General features: G+C 41.9%; 1 protein-coding gene across 1 annotated transcript in view; it reads right to left on the reverse strand.

Moving 5' to 3' along the window:
* The window catches only part of XPO4 (exportin 4), a 249,811-nt gene that overhangs the window by 109,993 nt on the left and 116,015 nt on the right, over nucleotides 1–23,803 (reverse strand). The window contains exons 5-6 of the mRNA XM_082245244.1: nucleotides 16,829–16,945; nucleotides 999–1,152 (exon numbers count right to left, since the gene is read on the reverse strand). Of these exons, the coding sequence (XP_082101370.1) occupies nucleotides 999–1,152; nucleotides 16,829–16,945 (271 nt within the window). The remainder of the gene's footprint in view (nucleotides 1–998; nucleotides 1,153–16,828; nucleotides 16,946–23,803) is intronic.

Consider the following 23,803-nt stretch of genomic DNA (forward strand, 5'->3'; position numbering starts at 1 on the left):
AGAGGGGGGATTTTAATTACCCTTCCATGGTGCGGGTAACGCTCCAGACAGAATCCTCACCACCTAAGTAGGGAAGCTGTTGGCCAAGGGACCGCTGCGACTCAGACCCAAGTTTGCGACCCTGCAAGATGTTTATGTCGCGGCCCACCTAGAGCGTAGCTGAGGTCTCCACGTGCTCATTGGCTGGGCTGGGGGGACCACTGAATCTAGATTATCCAGCCCGTCCCCCAGTCCGGCAGTTGATTGTAGATCTCCCGAGAGAAAAAACGAAGGAGACGCAAGGAAGGAGGAAGGAGAAAAAATTGCTAGGACCATAAGATCCCAGCAGGGAGCCTAGGTCCTTACTCCTGACTAGACAGATTAAAACTGATTAGCTAGAGCAGAGAGGGGGGTTATATACCAAGCTGAGGACGGTCCATGGGCGTAGCCAGGGGTTTTTTGTTCTGCCTAGTACTACTCCTGGGGGAGGCAATATAACCCAATAGTTATGATTTAGGGAGCGATGTTTTCGTCTATTAACGAAAGAGAAAACACCGCTTTTTTGCCATCTGTTCTTCATTAGGGCAAATCTCAAGACCGCTGTAGTGAGAAGAGTTTTCCCCGAAGGAAAATTATCCCTGTTATTATGGCACATTTTTGATTAATCCTCACTTTCGTTCCCCTTTGACAGTTATGTTTAGGACAGCTACAGAGCACTATTCTCCCTAATGGGGACACAGACCACAATAATATTGTATCCCCCTACCACTCTATAAAACTATATAGTATTCTATAAAAAACAAGTCTAATTATACTTTAAACTGCATTTTTTTCAGAATTATTTGGTTCCCTCTTGTAAAAAAATGTTTTACAGCATATATTATAGTTATGCTTTACAATTCAATGTAGACACCATACAGAAATATGTACTATTTCTAACACATCCTAATGTCTTACAGGCAATAAATACATTTCTCACACTAGCTGTGAGAGCCCTCATATACAATGGAAAAGGATATAATTTGGAGGCAGAAAATTCCAGCTTAAAACTTGATTGGCTAGTGCAAGGTAGCGCTGGAATACAGAGGACATCTGAGCATTGAGGTTTTCCCGCCGGCTGAATTCTTGTAAAACTTCTATTGTTAACATGAAGATCCTGCGGAGATCCTCTTCCTGCAAAAGAGAAAATCTTGTTACTCCGTTACAAACTATCTAATTATTATGAACAGACAGCTCTCCGGATGTCATACTCTTGCCACCACCCTCTGGGGTTTTTAACCTAAAAAATGGATCAAGTGTCACAATGCAATTAACAATTCCATTACAAAACCAGAAAACAAAATGATGCAATACATTTTTTTTTATTCTATGTATTATCGGAATAAGGAAATACATCAGAATTAACAAATACATCTTTCAGATACACTTTTCAATATTTTTGACTGCATGGTTTAACTCCTTCACAGAATTTGTATAGCACCAACAGTCTGTGCAGTGCTTTACAAAATGAAGGGGGACAGTACAGTTACAATACAATTGAAGGAGGGCTAGGAGGGTAAAACTATTTTTTTTCCATAAGAAATCCGGTTGATGTATGAAATGAAAGTAAACTTAAATTCACTATTTGCTGGATTTATAGTTGAAAAGATACAATAAAAAGCCAGCATTACAAGTAAAAAATAACACCCCCACCCCACAAAAAAAAAAATCCAGAAAGAATACATAAAAACAAAAGAAAAATGCACACACCAAGAGAAAACTTAATTTGCAGTGATTTGGATAGCAGATCCTAAAGTGTATCTAAAGCCAAAAGATTTTTTTTGGATGGAGTGGGAATGTGTCAGCAACCCTGTTAAAGTTTTTGAATCTCCCAAGCACAGACAGCAGTAAAAACTGTTCTAATGCACAGTGTCACTGTGACCGGGATTGGAGGTAAGGAAAAAGTTGTCACTAGAACAGGAATAGAGAGTAAATCTTCCAATAAGGGGGCTTCTTGGAGTGACAACTAAGAGGATTTTCCTAACTAAAAGATTCTCTGCTGCTTCCTGCTGTGCATATAGGACAGTACGGTAAGTGAGAATACAGATGGCAAAGGAGAAAAAACTGATGGCATTTTAACCTTTGACTACTGTATCCAAATCAAACAAAAAAAAAAAAAGTCTCAAAAAGGAAAACTGATAGAAATACATTTCCACAATTTTCTTTTATTACATAGTAATTCAACTCATTATTTTGCCCATGTGTGCTGCAGGTTCTACATGACCTAATCAACAGGATGCATCAGAATTTTAACCAGCCTGTCTGCCTAAGGGCTACAATGTTAGACAATGGCTAGATCATAGGATGGGCTGAAGAAAACTATAGTTCTCCTGGATGGTATGCATATTAACTTAGTTTAGAAATTTTGTTGTAATTTAGATTTTCGAAAACCTTTTAAAGCCTCAATGGCAGTTAGATAAAGACAGCTCATGTGTTTAAAGAAAAACTCTTCTGAGTTAAAATGAGAGTGCTATTGCTACTTGCCTAGCTGTCATACTGACCCTCTTACTTTCATACTGCTCTGGAACAAATCTGCACATAACAGTATGACTTTCCATAGACTTCCCTGACCTGCACTTTTGCTTCAACTTCGTAATAGTAATAGCAATACTGACCTCAAGATTCTCTCTGAGAATGCTCCAACACCTGCAATTCACATAGCATTGTAATTAAAGTCACCCTGTGAGAAGGCAAACCACATATCTACAGTGTGGAAAATTGTAAGCAGCTGGGCAGCAGCTCAAGACTCAGGCCATTGGAAAAGTATATAATTCTTCTGTTTAGCAGGTGGGCTTGGTGTACAAGTGATCCTGTGCAGACAGGGGCACTTTAGAAAACAAAAGTAAAGGATAATTGTTGAAGTTAGGATAGGATCGGGAAGGCCAAAGAAAACTGTAAATAAACCTACTTGCAGAATGAACACGCATGTAGCCTAAACTCATGGTGCCTGCTGGCTAGAGGAGCACCCAGGTTCATACCCTCACCCCCTTGCTGCTGTCTGAGGAGCAGGCTCCTCCATTCATCTGCCACTACACAGAGGACAGAGCAGGCTGTGTGTTTGAGGTCCCTTGCTCACCTCTCTCCCTCATAGCAGCAGCAACACCAATACAGAGGGAGAGAACTTATGGCACTTCACAGAGGAGAATCATGGAACATGTAGATCTATAAAAGGAGTGCTGCACAGAGTTTTTCTAGGCAAATGTGTGGAGGTCTGAGCAGACATTGGACCAAACCTAGTGGAATAGATCATGAGGATGAGTTTCCGGGGCCAGGCTCCAGGGGACAGTGAACCGCCAAGTGTCCAGGACACTGTTTACAGTTTACCAGGATGGTGAAAAGATGGCACTGTACCTATTTAAAACACGGTTACCAGGATTGGTGAACGGATGGCATTGTACTTATTTCAGGAAGTAAAGTACAACAGAGACTGTCCTTGTTTATCCGCCCAAAAGTAATCCCCTGCATACAGTGTTAAAGAGACCGTAATATGTGCACCACCGTACAGATGAGCCCCAATGGCTCAATCCTTTTGTTTTCTTTTTTCAGTCCAGCCCACCCATGGACACTCTTCTCTCCTAGGAGAGAATGGGCTCTATCCTGCTCTGAAGCCTCCTTGGATATGCATGTCCCATTTCCTGGGATGCTTCAGGTTCCCTACAGCTGTCTAGAGGATGGTGGATCTGGTGTCTCATCATCAGGAGACAAGGTTGCCTGAACCTGGAAGAGACAGCTGGCTTTTGAGAACATTAGCAACAAATGTAGTGAAGTGGGACCCGGCGTGTGACAGCACTGAGGTGGATTTACCAGGTGGGTATGTGAATTGTGCATAACACCAGTGAGAAAGAAGAAAAAAAAAAAAAAAAAAGAGAAGGGAAGTGAAGTTATGGTTTAACGAAATTTGACAAGGAAAAGTGGTAAAAATATTTAAAGCAAAAATAGAAGGCAAATCAGTGGACCGCAATAAGGTTGGAGGCTGTGAATTTCACAAAAGCAGGTATATAAGCCTGTATTAATGGTCTTTGGGTTTGTGTTGAAGGTATACGTTTGACAAGCTTCTGAGATCATCAGAACTCACTGGTAGGTGCATCTAATTTACAGTTGACCTCCATTTGACCCTAATTTACAGTTGACCTCCATTTGACCTACATCAAGCAGGTTTTGTATTCCCAAAGACTTACATAGGAAAGTTGTTACCCAGTTCATACAAGGTGCCCAAACTCTTTACACATAAATTTTGCCACACAATACTTTACCTGAAAAACAATCAAAACAAGCAGAAATGAATGCGGCTTTAGTTTCTGCACACTAGATATTGAAACAGAACCTTTATTTTTTACATTTAAAAAAACGTTTTCCTGCTCCTCCAAGTGCTGTTCAACTGGGAAATTCAGTAATTGTGCAATTAAATTTGAAGAATCATGCTTCATTTAACTGCTTCCCACCCGTGCCATTGTAAAATGATGGTCGGGCGATAACCTTAATGTTCTGGGAGGACGTGCTATGTTCTGGCGTGATTTGTCACCCGCTGTTTTCACAGGATATTCAGAGGATGGCTGATCAATATATTGCCCGCTGACAGTACCATGTGATCACTATGACTACAGCAGATCACATAACAATGAATAGCTTCCTTTCATTGTATACAATTGTATTGCTGTGATTGGTCACAGTGATCACATGGTACAGACAGGGCTAATTACAGTCCATTTGTAGCATGTGATTAGCTGTGCCCAATCACAGCTAATCGCAATACACGGTGTCTAATCACTATGATTCAGTAAAAAATATTTGCTTATAGCAGTAAAAAGTCACTGTTATAAGCAATCATAGTATGTAAAAAGAAAATCCTGATCAACTCCCTAGAGTGGCACAGTTTCACCATGCTAAGACACAATTGCTATGGTCACAGTATGTTAAAAAAAAAAAAAAAAGGAAAAAATTAAAAAAAAAAAAAAAAATTTTTATATTATATATATATATATATATATATATATATATATATATATATATATATATATATATATATATATATATACACATACACACACGCGCGCACACCTGCAAGAAAAAGTATGTGAACCCTTTGGAATGATATGGATTTCTGCACAAATGGGTCATAAAATGTGATCTGATCATCATCATCTAAGTCACAACAATAGACAATCACAGTCTGCTTAAACTAATAACACACGAAGAATGAAATGTTGCCATGTTTTTATTGAACACACCATGTAAACATTCACAGTGCAGGTGGAAAAAGTATGTGAACCCTTGGATTTAATAACTGGTTGAACCTCCTTTGGCAGCAATAACTTCAACCAAACGCTTCCTGTAGTTGCAGATCAGACGTGCACAACGCTCAGGAGTAATTCTTGCCCATTCCTCTTTACAGAACTGTTTCAGTTCAGCAATATTCTTGGGATGTCTGGTGTGAATCGCTTTCTTGAGGTCTTGCCACAGAATCTCAAGGGTTGAGGTCAGGACTCTAACTGGGCCACTTCAGGAGGCGTATTTTCTTCTGTTTAAGCCATTCTGTTGTTGATTTACTTCTATGCTTTGGGTCATTGTCCTGTTGCAACATCCATCTTCTGTTGAGCTTCAGCTGGTAGACAGATGGCCTTAAGTTCTCCTGCAAAATGTCTTGATAAACTTGGGAATTCATTTTTCCTTCGATGATAGCAAACCGTCCAGGCCCTGACGCAGCAAAGCAGCCCCAAACCATGATGCCCCCACCACCATACTTGACAGTTGGGATGAGGTTTTGATGTTGGTGTGCTGTGCCTCTTTTTCGCCACACATAGTGTTGTGTGTTTCTTCCAAACAACTCGACTTTGGTTTCATCTGTCTACAGAATATTTTGCCAGTACTGCTGTGAAACATCCAGGTGCTCTTGTGCAAACTGGAAACGTGCAGCAATGTTTTGTTTGGACAGCAGTGGCTTCCTCTGTGGTATCCTCCCATGAAATCCATTCTTGTTTAGTGTTTTACATATTGTAGATTCGCTAACAGGGATGTTAGCATTTGCCAGTGACTTGTAAGTCTTTAGCTGACACTCTAAGATTCTTCTTCACCTCATTGAGCAGTCTGCGCTGTGCTCTTGCAGTCATCTTTGCAGGACGGACACTCCTAGGGAGAGAAGCAGCAGTGCTGAACTTTCTCCATTTAAAGCCAATTTGTCTTACCATGGACTGAGGAACAGCAAGGCTTTTGGAGATACTTTTAGAACCCTTTCCAGCTTTATGCAAGTCAACAATCCTCAATCGTAGGTCTTCTGTGCACGACCACGCAATTGTCAAAGTGTGACAGCGCTGAAAGTTAAAAAATGGCCTGGGCAGGAAGGGGGTAAAAATGCTTGGTATTGAAGTGATTAAAATATATTCTATAGAGAACTTATAGCTAGGAAACAAAAATATCATTACTGTCTAATCACTGGTCTCATCTTGACTGAAAAAAGTGGGAGGCCTCCATACAGAATAGCTTGAGCTATTGGTGAGGATTTTTAGACGATTAAAAACAGTACAAAGGAAAAGAGATAAACATTCAACCATGAAACATGTTATTTACATTTTGTTTTTGGAGAGTGAGAAAACCTGTCAAGTTTTTATTGCTGTCTGGGGCCCAGCTGGGGATATTCCCCTCCTCTATTTGCAATAGTGTCCATTGTAACTGACAAAAAGTGAGGAAATACAAAATAATCTCACTTTGGAAGGAGATTCTCTCTAAACTCCTGTGGACTATCTTGAAAAGAAATGAAGGGAAGTTTCCCCAATTGTACACAGAAAACAAAAAACAAGCTGGCAAAGTTCAACTGTTCTCTGCTCTATTCAAAACTTAAAAAAAGTTTTGGATATACACCCACTTTAACCTTTTTCTTAAAGTAGAACTAAACAAGCTCTGGTTGCCTTGGATGACCGATACTATTAATGATCTTTTAGAATGCCTTATAAAATAAGTCCATACATGTACATACATTTTCCCAGGGTCCATGTACCTGCTGTACTGAATCCAACTTAGAACTTGGACATACAACATGTCTTAAACAGCAGGGGATGCTTTATTCCCTCATTTCCTGAATATTCTGGATACCAGCCCCCCCAGAACAAACATACCATGTCTGTATTGTCTATCTTCAGATAAGTAATTGGCTATGGCCTAACCTCTTGCCTCTAGGTACATTGTACTCTAACCCTTTAATAAGTGTGATATTCTTGACGTTCCTCCAGACATAAAGCTCCCTTGTTCTCCAAGGACAGTTTTATGGTGTCAAGCACTTCTCAAGACTAGAACAATGCCTCTGAGACAAGTTGGCCATCTGCAACCGGAAAAATAGTTGAAGCGATAGTTTTGGCTACTGGCCAAAGTTATTTTAAGGCAGTCATTGTTAGGCAGAATGTACTGGCTCTCTATGTGTAGCAAAGTAGTGCCACACCAGTGAAAATAGCAGACTGACAACACCAGGATCGGGTGTCGCGGAAAAGAAACAGAAATACTGGGCAGACAGATACATTTCGCAGAAGTCATTCCTTGAAAACAAAGGATCTAACTACTGTACCTTTCATCTCTTGTGCCAGTGGTCTGGCTGGCACAATGGAAAAGTATCCTATAGGACAGAGCAATGAACATTACATAAAAGACTGCTACAAGTGCACCACGGAATCCATTTATAAAGAGGTGAAATCAAATTGCACCTCGTTGTACAAATGCTACAGCAACCTTTCATTCTTTGATTTAGATATTTGGTATTTCATCACTACAAAATTAAAAAAATTACAGGAAGTAAATTTCCTAATCAATTTAAATATTTTAGAAAAAGGTGAATACCAATTATTATATCACCTTTGCCAAATTGTAATCCATTGCTTTTAACCTTTCGCTGGCACCGACATTGCTAAATGGCACCCCAAACGCATCTAACGCAGCGTGTTTGCGGCCCTCAAACCACATGGCACCACATACATTTTGCGCATTCCCATTCGTTTGGCAGCCCACTGAAATGAATGGAATGCCAAAAAACGTGTTCGTTCTGGTGTGAACCAGCCCTAAGGGTTACAGTGGAAGAGAACTGCTTGTAACTGGCCAACTTTGTAACCCTCATGTCAACTGAATTTTCCAAGTCTGTAAACTCTTAGTCATTTTAGCAAACTTGTACTTTCATTCAAATAGTACCTGACACTTTGCATTTTAGCAAATGAATGTGATCAACAGATAACAAGCTTCCGGGTAAATCTAAACAGTGTGTAAACTTGGTGACTCTAGTGTGGCTCCCCAGCACACCTTTGTGAAAGTGATCAAGAAACTGGATGGCTGCTGATCACATCCACAAAGTCAATAGTTTACCTTTTTCTTGTCCAGTGTCCTCTAGGGAAAGGAGGAACCCGACCCTTAATTAAATAGGTTTGAAACACCATCTGTCTGATCCATCTGCAAATTGTCGCAGCAGAAGCGGACAACCCCTTACGAGGTCCATCCGTGAGCACAAATAGTGAGTCTGACTTTCTAAAAGACTCAGTAGCTGCCAGGTACCACCCAAATTGCCTGAACTACATCCAAGGAATACAAGGCAATTTCCTTAGGATGTTTTTCCCTCGGAAGGCAACACAATGTCTTCATTCCAATGAAAATCAGAGACAATCTTTGGAAGAAACGACAGACAGGGGCGAAAACCCACCTGATCTCTGTGAACCACCAAGTAAGGTGAATGACAAGATGCCGCCGCCATCTCCAACACCCTCTGCGCAGAAGAGATTGCCACCAAAAAGGCCCCCTTCTGGGATAACGTAAGCAGGGGAACCTCCCTAAGATTTTCAAAATAAGGTTTCTGGAGGACTGAAAGCACCAAATCGAGGTACTAAGGCGCCAATGGAGACTGCACAGGAGGAGCCAAGTGTCGAACTCCCTGGATAAAAAGTACGCACCAAGGAAAGTGTAGCCACTGGCCGTTGAAAGAAGACCACCAAGGCCGAATCCTGGCCCTTGACAGTACTCAAGGCCAGGCGTTGGAGGAAGGTCAAGATCCAAGCCACCGAAAAGGAGCGAGGATGAACCCCAAAAGACTCACCACGCAATGTACGATGGAAGATCTTCCTACTGTAAAGCAAGATACAAGATTGGCCCTTGGGACAGCAGATCTTCCTTAAGACGAAGTCTCCAAGGAAACTAGACGACCAGCCATACCAGATCGGCATACCAAGGCTGTCTAGGCCAGTCTAGAGCCACTAAGATGACCGGAATTCATTCTGCCTTGATCCTGCATAGAAGTCTTGGCAGAAGCTTGAGAGGGGGAAAGGTGTAAATCAGACAATACTGACCCCACAGGGCCACCAGCGCTTCTGTGGCATCCGCCAGAGGGTCCAGAACCGTGTCACAAACCTCTGCACCCTCTTGCTGAGACGAGAGGCCAATAGTTCCACCTTGGGAGTACACCACCGGAGGCACAACTGATGAAACACCGCCGGATGAAGTGACCATTCCCCCTGGTCCAACACCTGTCGACTGAGGTAATCCGCCTGCCAATTTTCCACCCCTGGAATATGTACAGGAGAGAGGGAGGTGCAAAAAGGCATGGAAAGCCAAGACACAAGCTGAAATCTATCAGTAATTCGAAAGCAATCCTGCCCCTTGTCCGTGCAAATTAATATCAGCTGGTTCAATTTCACTGATGGCCTTTAAAAAGGTGTCTCATTACCAAGGTGTCACACAAGAAACTTGTAAAAGCAAAGAGCTCTCTCAAGACCTTCGCAAAATTTAATGTTGCAAAACATACAGCACTGATGGCATTGGTTACAGAAGGATTTCTAAACTTCTGAATGTTTTAGTAAGCAATGTTGGGGCTATAATTTAGAAGGGGAAAAAACATAATTTCACCATAAACTGGCCACAACTAGGTACTCCTCGCAGGATTTCTGTCAGAGGAATGAAAGAATTTTTAGAAGCGTTTTCCAGAGCCAAGGACCACTTGTGGAAAGCTTCAGAAAGACCGGAAATTAGCAGGTACAATTGTTTCAAAGAAAATAATAAGTAATGCACTCAACCGCCATGGCCTTTATGCATGCTCACCCGGCAAGACTCATTACTGAAGAAAAAGCAGGTTGAAGCTGGTTAAAAATTTGCTGCACAACATTTAGACAAGCCTGTGAAATACTGGGAGAATATAGCCTGGTCAAATGAAACCAAAATTGAACTCTTTGGATGCCATAATACAGTGGTCCTCAACTCCGGTCCTCGAGGCCCACTAACAGGCCAGATTTTAAGTATTACCTTGGGGAGATGCAGACTAGAATACTACAATCACTGAGCAGCAAATGAGATCACCTGTGATGTGATTTAGTTATCTTGCAAACCTGGCCTGTTAGTGAGCCCCGAGGACCAGAGTTGAGGACCACTGCCATAATAAACACCATGTTTGGAGGTCAAATGGCACTGCGCATCACACCAAAAACAACATATCAACCGTGAAGTTTGGAGGTGGGAACATCAAGGTGTGGAGCTATTTAGCAGCATACAGTTATGGTGAGCTTCACATCATTGAAGGAAGCATGAATGGAAAAATGTACCAAGACATGCTTGATAAAAATCTGCTGCCATCTACCAGGATGATGAGGATGAAACGAGGGTGGACATTTCAGCAAGACAATGATTCCGAACACAAAGCCAAGGAAACTCTCAATTGGTTTCAAAGAAAGAAAATAAAGCTGCTAGAATGGTCCAGCCAATCACCTGACTTGAATCCAATGGAAAATCTATGGAAAGAACGCAAGATTAGAGTTCATAGAAGAGGCCCACAGAAGCTTCAAGACTTGAAGACTTTGTGTGGAAGAACAGGCCAAAATCACACCTGAGAAATGCATGAGACTAGTTTCTCCATACAGAGGGCATCTTGTAGCTGTCATTAGCAACAAAGGATTTTGTACGAAGTATTAAATAAATTTCAGTTAGTGTGTTTAATACTTTTTATCTGTGTCATTCCATTTTATTACACATAATCTAATTTGTGAACTTATTTGTTCTGGTTTCTTTGTATGTATGCATTTCATGGGTTGTTACCGACATGTGTTGAAAATTTCATGTCAATAGCACCTTTAGAAATTTACCTAGAAAAATGGTGACGTGTTTAAATACCTATTTTACCCGCTGTAGCTAACATAAGAAAAAGCTGGTATTCTTTTTAACTAACAGCCAAATACATTCCAAAATATTTTCCAAATCTTAGATTTAATTTTCTTTAGAAAGCAGCCACATCATAAGTAGAAAAGCCTGTCCCTAAAAATTTTTTTCAGAACCTCAATGGCAGTAAACAGGATAAGAAAATCGAATGAAAATTTACGTAAGACGAGCGATCGGTTGATTGATTGTTTGAACAATCAGAATTGGCTGTCAAAAGCACTATACTAACAGAAAAAGGAAGTTGCAAGCTAGAAAATATTTTTAACATTATCTTCCTTCTGGGTTTCGTATACTTGGCCGCTTGAATAGCCAGCCCAAGGTAACGTCACTCCTACGCATGCACATGTAGTCTCACAGAGTGGGCCATAAATGTGGCCTGAGTTGTCCATGTGCGGCTCAGGTCACATTACCTGCTGACATGCAGGGGGACTATTTAAGACAGAAGAGACCTCTAGGATCTCCATGTTAAAAAATAAATAAAAAATCCTGCCTGTCAGCAGATTTTTTTTTTTTTTAATGTCCCTTTACCACAACTTTAAAGTTAGATTTCATCAAATTTAAAGCTCTACCTGTGACTCAGCAGGGGGTGTGTTGGTCCTGTGTAGAAAGACCACTGCTCCTGCACAAAGAGTAAGGGTCCTTTTTTTCCGCATACTGGCAAAGCAGGCTTTTCTACCCTGTGGCTGCAGCTGTTTTCTATAGAAAATTAACTAGAATAACCACGTTTATTTTCATGCACTTGAAATACATTTAGCGGATTTAAGCTGAAAGTTCAACTGGGCATTACGTTGTGTGAGCACATATAGGTGTCTGCTTTCAAATACAGCTGGAAATGTATTTCCAGGTGTATTTGAAATACTGTTTATTTAATGTAAATATACAGGAGATACAACATTCTCAGCAACATTGTAATAAAGGGATAATTGACTTACCTGTAAAATCCTTTTCCTGGAGTACAGTACAAGACACAGGTCACACTTTTCAGGTGACTAGACACTAGACAAGAAATCAAATATAGACCACAACCACATACAAAACCTCCCAATATGCCTCAATTTTGTAGCAGGCAATAAAAGGTCTAAGTCACAGAGGGGAGGGTTCCGTGTTCTGTACTATAATCCAAGAAAAAGATTCTACAAGCAAGCAAAAATCCAAATTTTTTTTTTATTAATCTCACAGTACAGAACACAGGTTTCATGTTTATAATGGATGAGACGTCCCAAAACAGTAAAGTGAAGGGAGGGTAACATGGCAACTAAGAAACTGCCATCAGAACTCCCAACTCTCAGAACAAGAATGGCATTAAACTACTGCCTACAAAATATTGCAGCCAAAACTGGCATCAGCAGAGGGCTAAACGTCTACCTGGTAAAACTTTATGGGAATCAAAAGCCAGGTAATAGTCTTACACCACTGAGCAAAACAGAAGACTGATGCTGAAATAGCAAAGATGTGCCCACAGATCTAGTATTGAACTGCAAGGTTGGGACAGTATTCTGGGGTCCCTCAGACAGAACAAAAAATGAACCTGATTTCCTGAAAGATGCTATAGCGATGTGGTAAGCCCACACAACCTGCACCACATCCATCTAACCCAAGTAGTTGCCATCAGAAAAGCTACCTTACAAGTAAGACCTATCAAGAGAATCTCAGGGATTGTTTTTAAAGGTAGCTGCTGGAGAAATGGAGAGGAAGACTCCATTGTTTCAAAGGAGGTCAGTGAGGTGGAACGATGTGAGCGACCCCTGAAAAAAGACCTGCAAGTGTGAGTAAGAGAGTCTCTGGATTAAAATGGCCAAGGCTGAGACCAGACCTTTCAAAGTAATCAAATGCCAATTTCTGGCTGCAGAAAAGCTAGTAGTAAGCATTCTAAAGAATACCAGAGGGTAGGATTTTCTCTGCTTATACCAGTAAAAGTATGTCTTTCAAGTAGGATGATGCACCTTGCAAGAATTCAACTTCTCGTTCTTCAGGAGTATAGGAATCACCTAATCAGATATCCCCCCCCCCCCACCTCCTCTCCCTCAGGATTTATGCATCAACAGCCCTGCCAAGAAAGCCACCAACCATGAAGCAGAGAGGCAAATGGGACCTTGACAGAGAAGATCTGGTTGGTCTGGAGAAGGCAAAGAAGGTTCCACCAGCAAGTGAACCACGTATGAGAACCAAGACCTTCTTGGCCAATTCGGAGTTATCAAAATTACCAGTACCCTTTCTACCATCATACTGTGAAGTAGAAGAGGCCGCAGCTGCAGGAGGTAGCATAGGTCATTTGGAAGCAATTCCATGTCCTGGGCCCCAAATCTGACCAACATGAATCTAGATGCCAGAACCACCACATCCAGAGTCCCCCACAATGACAAATCTCCCCCAACAGATCAGGATGCAGTGACCATTCCCCCCAGTCTCTCTCCTGCTGCCTCAGGAAGTCTGCCTACCAAGTTTCCCATCCCATGATGTGCACAGTAGAAATGGCTGGAAGAATTTTTGATCTTTTATTACACTTATGCCCCTCCATGGTGGTCTAGTAAGGCCACTTCCATGCAATCGTCAAACTGTACTCTGACCGGAAGCCTGTAAAGCAAGAGTGCCCAGTGTAGAAGGGACAAGTAAATAGCTTTCAACTCCAGGATTGTCTTTTGGAGCTTCTCCAAGACAAAAGGTTTTGAGGTATTGAATGGGTCCAACATCAAAGTTCTTTTTCGGAACTGTGAATAGCTTTAGGCCTCTTTCCCACTTGTGCGACTTGTCCTGTAACTTGGGTCTGCAAAGTCACATGACAAGTCGTACTCCATGTATCGGTCATATCTGTGCGACTTCAGGTCGCAATGACGTTAAAAGTAGTCCCTGCAACTACTTTGGGCTGATTTTATTGCGTTTTGAGGTCCATAGACATAGGCATTGCTTCAAGCCCAGTTAAAATCGTGGCAAAAAAAGGACGGTAAAATCGCACGTCTTTTAGGTTGCATAAGTGTGAAAGGGGCCTTAAGAAGACTCTGGGACCAGGGCCACAACAACAGAGCTAGGCTTCAGCTCTTTGTAAAAATGCTCTGCATTGAGGAGGAAAATGTACTTTGGAGGACAAGTAGCGAGGTGGGAAATTCCAGCTCGTAACCAAAGGACACAACCCCCTAAAAAATAGATGTCCAAGAGTTCCCATCAAAACTCACATCAGTGGGGGCACCACTTCACTGTGAAGGGAACTTTGGAGCTAATTTGAAGGGTCTGGAGGGCCAAGCTTTTCTACTAAAAGGTTATCGCTTGGTTTGGTCTGAGCACGAAATGATGATTTTTTTTCCTGCCTCAAGGCACCCAGTTTGCCTCTAAAGTCCCTTATTTTCTTCTTGCTAGGCACAAAGGTACTTTAAACTATCCAAAGCCTCCAAGAAGAGACATTCACCCTCAAAAGGCATCAGTACCAATTTTTTCCTACGGGTAGACTCAGTCAACCAAAGGAGTCTTTGCATCTGTACAGCTGACTTCTAGCTGAGGAACTGGCAGCAATTACCCCAGGGTTTCTGGCCATCCACAGAGTCTGACACACTGCCATCACTACCACAACAGGCTGAGCAGTTAGGCCAAATAAGGCAACATAATATGCAGTTGGCTAAAGGATAGATATACAGAGAGAGGTTGTACATGCGGTTCATGCGGAACAGAAACTAGTCACTAATGGTGTACCACAATACTCTGTACTAGGTCCTGTTCTATTTAATCTATATGCAAGAGATCAAACTGAAGAGTTGGTGGGTAAGGAACGTCTTTTTAGTTAGGAAACAAAGATGTGCAATATAGCTGACATCCCTGGAAGTGTCTGTTACATTAACATGATTTGGCATTGCCGGAAGTAGAAGCTGAATTTCAATGTTTCTAAATGCAAAATAATGTACCTATTGAAAAAAAATCCCTTGACAAAATACAATATTGGGTTACAGTGTTTGCCAGCACTACAGATGAAAAAATGATTTGGGAGTACTTATTTTAGATGATTGCAAAATTAGCATATAGTGTGGCTAATCAATGGTAAAAGCAAACCGAATTGTAGAATGCATCACTAGAGGTATCTAAATACCCTATATAGATCTTTGGTTAGACCTCATTTAGAATACTGTATCTGGTTCTGGAGACCTCATTTACAAAAAAATATTGATAAGATAGAACAAGTCCAGAGACGGGCAACAAAAATGGTGAAATGTTCGAGGGATAAACCAGAATAGACTTCAAGAATGTAATATGCACAGTCTGCAGGAAATAAGGGAAAGGGGAGACATGCTATAAATAACAGAGTGGGCAACGACATGGCAAATGAGGTCTAATGTGAAGAAGTGTAAGGTTTTGCACTTGGGACTAAAACATAAAAGCACAATACACTTTAGGGGGGGAACCTTTGGGGGAGTCAAGAATGGAGAAAGATCTGGGAGTGTTGGTAGAGGATAGACTAAGAAATAGCATGCAATGTCAAGCGGCAGCTGCCAAGGCCGGCAGAATATTAGCATGCATAAAGAAAGGGATGCATTCCAGAGATAAAACTAGAATCCTACCACTTTATAAAACTCTGGTCTGACTGCATCTGGAGTATTCTGTCCAGTTCTGGTCGCCAGTCCTCAGGAGGGATGTGTTGGAGCTGGAGAGAGTCCAGAGAAGGGCAACTAAACTAATTAGGGGATTGGAGGACCTTAATTATGAAGAGCGTCTACAATCGCTTAATTTATTTTCCCTGGAGAAGAGATGCCTGAGAGGGGACATGATAGCAATTTATAAATACCTCAATGGTGATCTCAGAATAGAAAATAAGCTATTCAGTTGCAAGGATTGCATGAGAATACGAGGACATACAATGCTATTAGAGGAAAAGCGTTTTGACCTCAGGCAACGCAGGGTTTTTTTTACTGTTAAGGCTTCAAGATTGTGGAATTCTCTACCACAAGAGGTAGTTTCAAAAGACTCTTGGACATACAACTCAAGGATCAGAACATTAAGGGGTATCAGAGATGATTACAGCCATGCGCACCTACACAGGTTGAACTGGATGGACTATTGTCTTTATTCAACCTCAACTACTATGCAACTATGCTTGAAATCTTTGAATACATCAGGGAAGTGAATAAGGTTAAGGAGGGCAGTATTTTTAATATAAAGTCAATAATAAAGGGACATGACCTCAAACTAGCTGGAGGAAAGTTCAAAATGAATCTTAGAAAGTATTACTTTACCGGAGAAATAGTTGATGCTTGGAAGAGACTTCCAGCAAAAGGTAGGGAGTCATCAGTAAATAGAGTCAAACAGGCATGGAACAAACACAGATCAATAAAATGGTAGGGGGGACAGAACCCCCAAAACAAAGTGGGTATATAGGTGACCGCAGACGGTATGTGTGATTACAAGAAGCTTTGTTGGATTTGCGATGTGTAATTATCAGTCAAAGAGCATAAGTGGTATAATCTATAATCAGATTTTCCCCAATTATAGTAATACATCTTGTCCATTTTTATGCTAAACTTGCAGAATTTCTCATAACTATCTCACACATCGTTGATCACAGCTGGTCACCTTTAGATCGTGGTTATATGCCATTATATATGTGGATGTTCCTTTTTGCAAAATCTTAGCATTACATTAGTTTCCCCAAACTATGGAAAATTCTCACCTGGAATATTCTTTTGCAGTTCCCATGAAATTCCATACTAAGGCCGATATTACTTGTTTTACTGGAACTTGAAAACTCTATAAGTAGTGCCGTTAATATGGAACAAGCCAATGTTTGCTGTGGAGAGAATATAAAAGACAAAACATATAATACACTGTAAAGTAGTACTGTATTATGTTTCCATTGGTGTAATAACTACCAATACAGAGGGAACAGCTGTTTAGTTTGGATGCAAAACTTAACTTAGCCCATTAATTAGGAGAGATCATATGAAAACTATGTTCTCACAAGCATTTTTAATACGCATGAAGGACAGATTCACGCTTTCCAACTACAGATGCCAGGGGATAATCATACTGTAACAAAAGAAAAACTCAACATCATGCAAATTAGCCCTTCATGCGTTGTACTTTTTCCCTGAAATTTTGCTTGTGTGTACCATATTGCCCAAGTTGCTTACACAACCGGAAATTCAAGAGATGCGACAATCAGACCATGTAGGAATTAAGCACAGTCTCATCACACAATGGAAGCGGATTTAACCAATCCCTTTCCAGGTTTTATTGTCGAAGCTTAATTAAACAGGCTAAGGTTAGAAGTGGACTTGTTACTAAGCAAAGCTGCATCAAATTCTGTGTGCTCCAGTTTTAGAAAATACCCCCCCCCCCCCCCCCCAGGACTTTCCAACATACTGGAAAAAATGATTTTTTTGGACTCCATGCAAAATACTTTTTTTATGTAAAAAATTGGAGACAAAGGTATATGGGCATAGGGAGGTCTATTGCAGTCTACAAAGAACAGACATAAAATGTACATTTTGCACTTGTCCTAAAATTCTGTTCTCCAGCAGGTCATTGGGGGACATAGGGGGCCAATGGATATATGCTCAGTGGTCCACTGTGTCCCAACAAGGTAAAACATATGTCAAAGTATTCATGGTGCAGGATTCCTTGGCAAGCTCCCTAATAGGAACAACGTGAGAACCAATAATCCATCAAATACGAGATACACACAAGCAGTCCAAAAGTGTTGAGAAAGAGCCAAAAGAAGGAAGAAAAGCACAGAAGAAAGAGAAATGGAGGGAAAAGGAAAAGGGCTGTGGGAGGAGAGGAGGGAAAAGGAAAAGGGCTGTGGGAGGAGAGGAGGGAAAAGGAAAAAGGCTGTGGGAGGAGAGGAGGGAAAAGGAAAAGGGCTGTGGGAGGAGAGGAGGGAAAAGGAAAAGGGCTGTGGGAGGAGAGGAGGGAAAAGGAAAAGGGCTGTGGGAGGAGAGGATGACAAAATCCAACCCCCACAGGCTTGGGTTAGGAGATCTGGCAGGAAAATTATAGAGCACCAAGGGTCATGTGGATTTAAAAATGGTGAAGTATAGTCAAGCCACAGTTCTCAGTTTTTCAAGAATTTGGACCGGAAGTCATTAACCAGTTTCCGCCCAGCCTACAGCCAAAATGACAGCCGGGCGGGACATTAGGGTGGATGTCATATGACGTCCTCCGGGAACGGACCACGCTGTGGTGCGATCGGTCACCGGCTGATCACTGTACCGTGCAGTTGCCGATGACAATTGTAAACAATGGATGGCTTTCATCTATGCCAGCAATTGTGTACAATTGTGTTGCTAGCTGTGACTGGTCACAGTGATCACATGGTACAGACAAGGTCAATCACAGCCCATCTGTACCATGTGATCCATTGTGGCCAATCACAGCTAATTGCAAAAATACACACTGAATGAATCAATTTCATTCAGTAAAAATGGATGCTTATAAGAGTGAAATTCAATGCTATAAGCAATCACAATGTGTGAAAGAAAATATCCGATCACTTACCCGTATGGCTCCGGACACAGTGTATTAAAAAAATTGTCATTCAAATTTTCCTGGGCAGGAAGGGGGTGAAAGTGCCCAGTATTGAAGTGGTTAAGGATGTTGGACATCTTTTCTTTAACATTTGGTTCATACAGTCCTTCTCTTCTTGAAAAGAGAACAGGTTTTTCCTAGGCTCTAGCGATTATTTGTTTCACTGCCAGAAACAGGTACCCAGCAAGTTTCTGCTGCCTCAGATAGAGGCCTGGGATCATAAAATTTAGAGTCAGATGAGCATCTTTGGGAACAACGAGGTGGTAAGAGAGTTTGCAGTAGTTCAGAAACTCTGGACCAGAAAGCCATTAATTTTAGACAGGACCACCATATATGGACATCACCAAGTAAGCCACATTCTCAGAAATATCTGTTAAAAGCTGGGTTATCTTGAGCAACGCAGGCTGTATTTCAATGCAGACTGCCCTAAGCAACACCCACTTGTAAAGCTGAGCCTCCACAGTTGAAAGAAGAGCAATCCAATGAAAGGGGCAGGCCTGGGACAGTTAGGCAGGGAAGCAAACGGCTAGATCAGTGTTTAACCTCCCTGGCGGTATTCCCGAGTGTGGCTCGGGGTGGAATTTCAGTTCCATTAGCGGTAACCCCGAGCCACACTCGGGGTACCGCCAGGGAGCATTGCTGAATCCCGGTAGAGGTTACTTACCTTGTCCCCAGGATCCCGCGATGTATCACTGGAGCATACGACGGCTGGATCTTCCGCCCGATGCTGTGAGCCCCGGCTTCCGCCTCCTGCGAGCGTCACGTCGCAGGGGGGTGGAACCGGCGGCAAATTCAAATAGTAAAACACACTGATATATTGAAATCCTATTGGATTACATTAAAAAATAAAATAAATTGACAGTTTGCCCCCCAGTGCCCTTTACTGCAGTTTTACTGTACTTTTTATACATATATATATATATATATATATATATACACACATATATATATATATATACACACATATATATATATACACACACACACACACACACACACACACACATACTTTAACCTATTTACAGTTATTTATTATATTCCAATTTATGATTTTGTGTTTCAAACTTTATCATACCCGAGATGTTATAAAGAAGGACGCACAGTAAAAAAAAATCATATGTAAATAGTTGGTTTGGGCTGCTCGTCCTTAAGAATTACGTGCAAAATAATTGTACCACTTTCAGCACCTAAAATCGGAAACAATCATACCGCCAGGGAGGTTAACCATTTCTCAGTCAAGGGTACCCCCCTTTAAAATGATGCACAAATCTCAAGGTACCCCATTCTAAATTAAAAAAAAAGAAACCAATATTTTTACATAATGCAGCCACAACCACACACATAGGTCACCCAACATTAGAGGTGATTTATTCTTCCAAAGAAAACACACCTTTGCACACTGGTACTGACTGGTATTCCAATGTTTCTCAGTTTCTCCCCCTCACCCAACGTGACCCCAGCAGTGACGGACAGGGGAAGGACAAAGCAGGAGCACCTGATGTGCTCCTGATCAACCGAAAACATTGCTTTTAGGAACCTGGCGGCTGGTTGTAATGCCGCACAGTAAAAATCTGTGGCTTTGTATAACAAAGAAGCAGGCTTGATCTACTTGCTGGCTTGTGGAATATTTTTGTCGCGTTTCAGGTGTTTTTTTCAAGGCACCCTGGTTGAAAAAGGTTGGGCTAGATGCTGCTGGACCATCCTATAGCCAAGAAATTATTTTAGTAGAGGAAAGAAGCTTATAAGTAACTGGGCACATTATGGTAACCCTTATTGCTTTTCCTGAGCTTTCCCCACACCACATTATTAACAACTTCCTGCCCAGCCTATAGCAGATTGATGGCCGAACAGGCCTTTCATCCTGACTGGACATCATATGACGTCCTCTCAGAGGCCACCGCTCACCGGACACAGCCGATGACTAATCACTGTCGGCCGGCTGCCAGTATCATGTGATCACTGTGACTAATCATAGCCGATCACATGACAGTTGTTAATCGATAGCTTCCTTTCATGCTATCCATTGTACACATTTGTGTAGCTAGCTGTGATTTGTCACAGAGATTACATGGTACAGATAGGGCCAATCACAGTCCATCAGTAAAAATGGTTGTTTATACCAATGATATTCATTAGTATAAGCAATTGTTACTATGGTGTGCATAAAAGAAAAAAAAAATTGTAAATTTTTTTTTCTGTAACATGCCGTCACCAGTCAGTGTCCCTTATCACTGTCACAACAGTTATATAATGCTGTACTGCACTGGTGACCGTATGTAAAAAAAAAAAAAAAAAAAAATGGATTTTTGTAAGATCTTACCGTAAAATCCTTTTCTCTTAAGCTCATTGACAGACGTAGTCTTCTTGATTCTCAAGAGCTGGGTTATGTTGTCTCCGCAGGAGTAGGACTAGGCAGAAAGACAAAACGTTCTGGCTCCACCTTAGGGGCAGTCCCTGAGGGTATATCCTCCCTCTCTCTGCTACAGGGAATCAGTTCTGTCCTAAAGCATTAACAGAGACTTTAACCCAACCCAACTCAATGATAGAGGGGCGGGTACTACGTCTGTCAATGAGCTTAAGAGAAAAGGATTTTACGGTAAGATCTTACAAAAATCCATTTTTCTCTATCGCTCATTGACAGACGTAGTCTTCTTGATTCTCAAGAGCTGGGACATCCAGAAGCAGTGCCACAAATGAGGGGTGGGATTGACAAAATCAAATCCAATCTAGAAGGCCCAACCGGTGCCAAACTAGAGGTTTTAAAGGCTCATTATAAACAAAGAATGAGACTAAAAGAAAAATTTCCAACGGAAAAAACCCTCGAGGTAGACCACTGGTCTCCTCAAATTGCGGCCTGCAAAACCTTGCGGCCAAACGAGGCATCAGACGATGCTATTACATCAACTTTATAATGTTTTGTAAAGGTATGCACCGACGACCAGGTAGCCGCCTTGCACACCTGGACCACTGACGCCAGATGGCGAAAGGCCCATGACGCACTAAGTGCCCGAGTGGAGTGCGCCTTAACAGGGAACGGGGGCTCCCGACCCTTAATAGAATAAGCCTGTACTACCGTCTGTCTGATCCATCTGGAAATGGTCGCGGCAGATGCAGGCAACCCCTTTTTGGGTCCATCCGGGATCACAAAAAGTGAATCCGTCTTGCGAAATGAGTCTGTCGTTTTCAAGTATACCCTGATCGCCCGGACCACATCCAAGGAGTGTAAAGCAAACTCCCGAGGATGACTGGGCTTAGGACACAGGGAAGGTAACACAATTTCTTCATTCAGATGAAATTCTGAAAAACTTTTGGTAGGAAGGATGGATTCGGACGAAGAACCACCTTATCTCTATGAACCACCAGATATGGTGAATGACAAGATAATGCGGCCAGTTCTGACACCCTGCGTGCAGAAGTAATAGCCACCAAGAAGGCCACCTTCTGGGACAACGTAGGTAGAGGAATCTCCCTAATATCTTCAAAGGGAGGTTTCTGAAGAACCGACAACACTAAATTAAGATCCCAGGGGGGTAATGGCGCGTGCACTGGCGGAGCCAGATGTCGAACCCCCTGGATGAAATTCCGCACCAAGGAATGAGTAGCCAAAGGCTTCTGAAAGAAGATAGCTAATGCTGAGACCTGACCCTTGATAGTACTCAAGGCCAGTTTCTGCTCACCCCTTGTTGCAGAAAAGCTAATATTCGACTAATCGAATAAGACCGAGGACGGAACCCCAAAGGTTCACACCATGCAACGTAGGACTTCCATGTGCGATGATAAATCTTTCTGGAAGTCGCTTTCCTTGCTACAACTAGAGTAGGAATAACTGAAGCTGACAAACCTTTGTCCTTCAGCACCTGGGTCTCAATAGCCAGGCCGTTAAAGCCAGCGATCGTAAAGCAGAATGGAAGATCGGTCCCTGAGACAGTAGGTCCTCCCTGAGAGGAAGTCTCCACGGGACGTCCGCCACCAGTCTGACCACGTCGGCGTACCAAGCTCGACGAGGCCAGTCCGGAGCTACCAGAATTACTGGAATTCCTTCCTCCTCTATCCTGCGAAGAAGTCTTGGCAGTAACGTGAGAGGAGGGAAGGCATACATTAGCTGGTATTGCCCCCACGGGGCGATCAGTGCGTCTGCGGTTTCTGCTAGAGGATCGCGCGAGCGAGCCACGAATTTCTGAACTGATTCCCTGTAGCAGAGAGAGGGAGGATATACCCTCAGGGACTGCCCTTAAGGTGGAGCCAGAACGTTTTGTCTTTCTGCCTAGTCCTACTCCTGCGGAGACAACATAACCCAGCTCTTGAGAATCAAGACGACTACGTCTGTCAATGAGCGATAGAGAAATTACAACTCACCATGGCTCTTATTAAATATGTTAGACTTTCCAAAAAGGGGCCATTTAGTGGATATTTGTACTGTCCTGGCATTTTCAGGCCTCAAGAAATAAGATAGGCTGCCAGTATAACAGGATTAATTGATTTCCAGATATATACTATGGTTTGTGGACTATAACTTTCCTACAGACTAAATAATACAGGTCCTTTTTAAAAAATTAGCATATTGTGATAAAGTTCATTATTTTCTGTAATGTACTGATAAACATTAGACTTTCATATATTTTAGATTCATTACACACAACTGAAGTAGTGCAAGCCTTTAATTGTTTTAATATTGATGATTTTGGCATACAGCTCATGGAAACCCAAAATTCCTATCTCAAAAAATTAGCATATTTCATCCGATCAATAAAAGAAAAGTGTTTTTAATACAAAAAAAGTCAACCTTCAAATAATTATGTTCCGTTATGCACTCAATACTTGGTTGGGAATCCTTTTGCAGAAATGACTGCTTCAATGCGGCGTGGCATGGAGGCAATCAGCCTGTGGCACTGCTGAGGTTTTATGGAGGCCTAGGATGCTTCAATAGCGGCCTTGAGCTCATCCAGAGTGTTGGGTCTTGCGTCTCTCAACTTTCTCTTCACAACATCCCACAGATTCTCTATGGGGTTCAGGTCAGGAGAGTTGGCAGGCCAATTGAGCACAGTAATACCATGGTCAGTAAACCATTTACCAGTGGTTTTGGCACTGTGAGCAGGTGCCAGGTCGTGTTGAAAAATGA

This window comes from Pelophylax lessonae (genome assembly GCF_965119305.1).
Source record: "Pelophylax lessonae genome assembly, chromosome: 2".
NCBI lineage: Eukaryota > Metazoa > Chordata > Amphibia > Anura > Ranidae > Pelophylax > Pelophylax lessonae.